This window comes from Diaphorina citri, unplaced genomic scaffold, assembly GCF_000475195.1.
Source record: "Diaphorina citri unplaced genomic scaffold, Diaci psyllid genome assembly version 1.1 scaffold5885, whole genome shotgun sequence".
NCBI classification, from domain to species: Eukaryota; Metazoa; Arthropoda; class Insecta; order Hemiptera; family Psyllidae; genus Diaphorina; species Diaphorina citri.
In genome coordinates, this window is record NW_007383261.1 from 1 (window position 1) to 2,591 (window position 2,591).

The window sequence follows — 2,591 nt, forward strand, 5'->3', positions numbered from 1 at the left end:
AGATGCCCCTCTTTTAGATAACCATTTAAAATACAGAGCGTCCCGTGGTAGCGAATGTGGTTGCGCCATTACGCCCGAAATGGAAAAATTCAAGAGAGCTCGATTGGTTTTCAAAGAAAACCGGAAAGCAAAATCTTTACCTTAGCTTTTCGTTGTAATGCTTTGATATTGTTTTGATCCAGATTGAGGACATTTTCCAGAGACATCAGGGCTGGCTCAAGAGATCCGAGCTTGATTTGAGCCTGAGCCAGGTTGTTGTAACAGTTGATCCGCTCCTTGATCAGCGAGTCTAGGAGCTCCTGGGATGCCTGTAATAGAATAGAATAGAATATGAAAATTACTTTAGAATTTGAATTTGAATAAGATTTCTTTATTTTTGAATATTTAGGTACAAATAAAGCATCTCCTAGGCTGATTTCAACCTCTGAGGAGCAATAGAATAGAATAGAATAGAATAGAATAGAATAGAATAGAATATGAAAATGACTTTAGAATTTGAATTTGAACAAGATTTCTTTATTTTTGAATATTTAGGTACAAATAAATCATCTCCTAGGCTGATTTCAACCTCTGAGGAGATGGTTCTTCTTCCTCTTCATTGGTTACTTATATATAACATAGGTAGGTACTGATTAATATTGATTTTGATACATGTAAAATACATAGGTAGGTAAGTTTTAATAACAATGGTAGGTATAAAATAAATGCAACGCAACATAATAATTTTCATTAGAATATTACTCATTTACATAATACCTACTCGTAATAAGTATGTGTATAGTGAACAAAAAATTGCATTTTTTATCTGGAAAATTGAACATCGTGATTTTTTAACCCATGTTGAACAAACCAGGTTTTAGGTATACGTAGGTATTAGAGAATTACATTGTAGGTTTATTTATGTACATATTTGTAAGTAGGAAATGTAAAAAAGAAACAACATATCCATTAAGTAAATGAAAAAGTAGATAATACAACTTAATATTATAGACCAATACATAATTACATACATATTCCTAATTTTTATTTTATCAATAGTATATGTCTATTATCTATTCACCTGTATTCGTTAATCTACAATAATTTCCCCATTCCCATCTATTATTGTTGTTGATCTCCAAATATTTTTTCCTTGACCTTTTTCTTTACAATATTAGGATTTTCCTCATTTAAAAAGTTTTTACAATATTTTTCCAATAAACTAGGTATTTGATAATCTAGTTTCCGTTCCCCATATTTAGTATAAGGTCGATATTTTAGGTACTGTTGTGTATGTCTCAGGGGATATAATAGAAAAAGAAAAATATATCGATTAAGGATAGAATCAATAATAGAATTTTTACTCTTTACAATGCAATGCGCGATAGCCTGCACATTGTAAGCTTTAGGCCGCTAAAAAAGACAAGGGCTCGCGGCTGGTGTATGAAGTAATTAATAATAATGATATAATAAATAATAATAAATTTTTGGTCCTTCCTGTTGAACTTTCTATTTGTTCTTGGAACGGACCTAGTTTTCAAATCTCTACCACCACTCCTCCTCTTTTATAACGAATTTTTTTTAAAATATTTTGTTTTTTTCATCGAATCGTTGAGATTTGAAAACAAAAAACGAGGTGCTACATAAATGGTGATTGTACAGAGAGATGGAAACCTAGCCGTTCGCAAAGACACAAAGAAGTCAAGGGACACAAAATTTATTATTAATTCATTGTGATGACAGGTGGTGATATATTAATTATTCAAACCAAGCCCGCAGGACTTAGCGGCTAAAAGCTTTACAAGGCACACAGCCGCAGCAAATTGTAAAAGAAGGTCAAGATAATTAAAAACTTATATATGATTACTATCCATATCCATATTATATTCTAATATCAAATATCAAAATAATCTAAAATTTCATCATAATTAAAATATGGGGAACGGAAAACTAGATTATCAAAAAATACCTAGATTTATCTGAAGAAAAAAGTAGATAGTGATTAGAAACTATTTTAATGAGGAAGAAGTCCCATATATTGTAAGAAAAAGGTCAAGGAAAAAAAACGTAAATTTTGGAGAATCAACAAAACCAATAATAGGATGGAATGGGGAGAATATAATTGATGAGCATTAAGCAGAATACAGGTGAAACAGGGAAAGCATAGATATAAATAGAACATCACATAACTGTTATTAAAATAAAAATTAGGAAATATTACTAAAATACTATGTATTGGTCTATACATATTAAGTTGTAATTATCTACTTTCTTCTTATAACTTAATAGGATATCGTATTATTTACTATTATGCACTAAATATGATATAACCTAAAAAACCTAGTTTGTCAAACATGGTTAAAAATCACGATTTCAAATTTTGCAGATAAAAAAATGCAATTTTTTGAATTCACATATACCAATACTTACTTACGAAGTAGGATATTATGTAAAAATGAGTAAATACTTCTAAATGAAAATTAATTATGTTTTATATAACCACCAGTTGATTATTAAAAACCTTAAGCCGCATACATATGATTGATCACTTACACTGTACTTCAAAATCAATATCTATCAGTACTACTAGTGAGATATATATAAGACGAACC

General features: G+C 29.7%; 1 protein-coding gene across 1 annotated transcript in view; it reads right to left on the bottom strand.

Annotated features, from left to right (window-relative positions):
- Positions 1–140: 140 nt before the first annotated feature.
- Positions 141–2,591, bottom strand: part of LOC103521757 (peptidyl-prolyl cis-trans isomerase FKBP8-like) — a gene marked incomplete at its 3' end in the record, with an annotated part of 13,405 nt that continues 10,954 nt past the window's right edge. The window contains exon 5 of the mRNA XM_008486864.1: positions 141–308. Coding sequence (XP_008485086.1) covers positions 141–308 — 168 coding nt within the window. The remainder of the gene's footprint in view (positions 309–2,591) is intronic.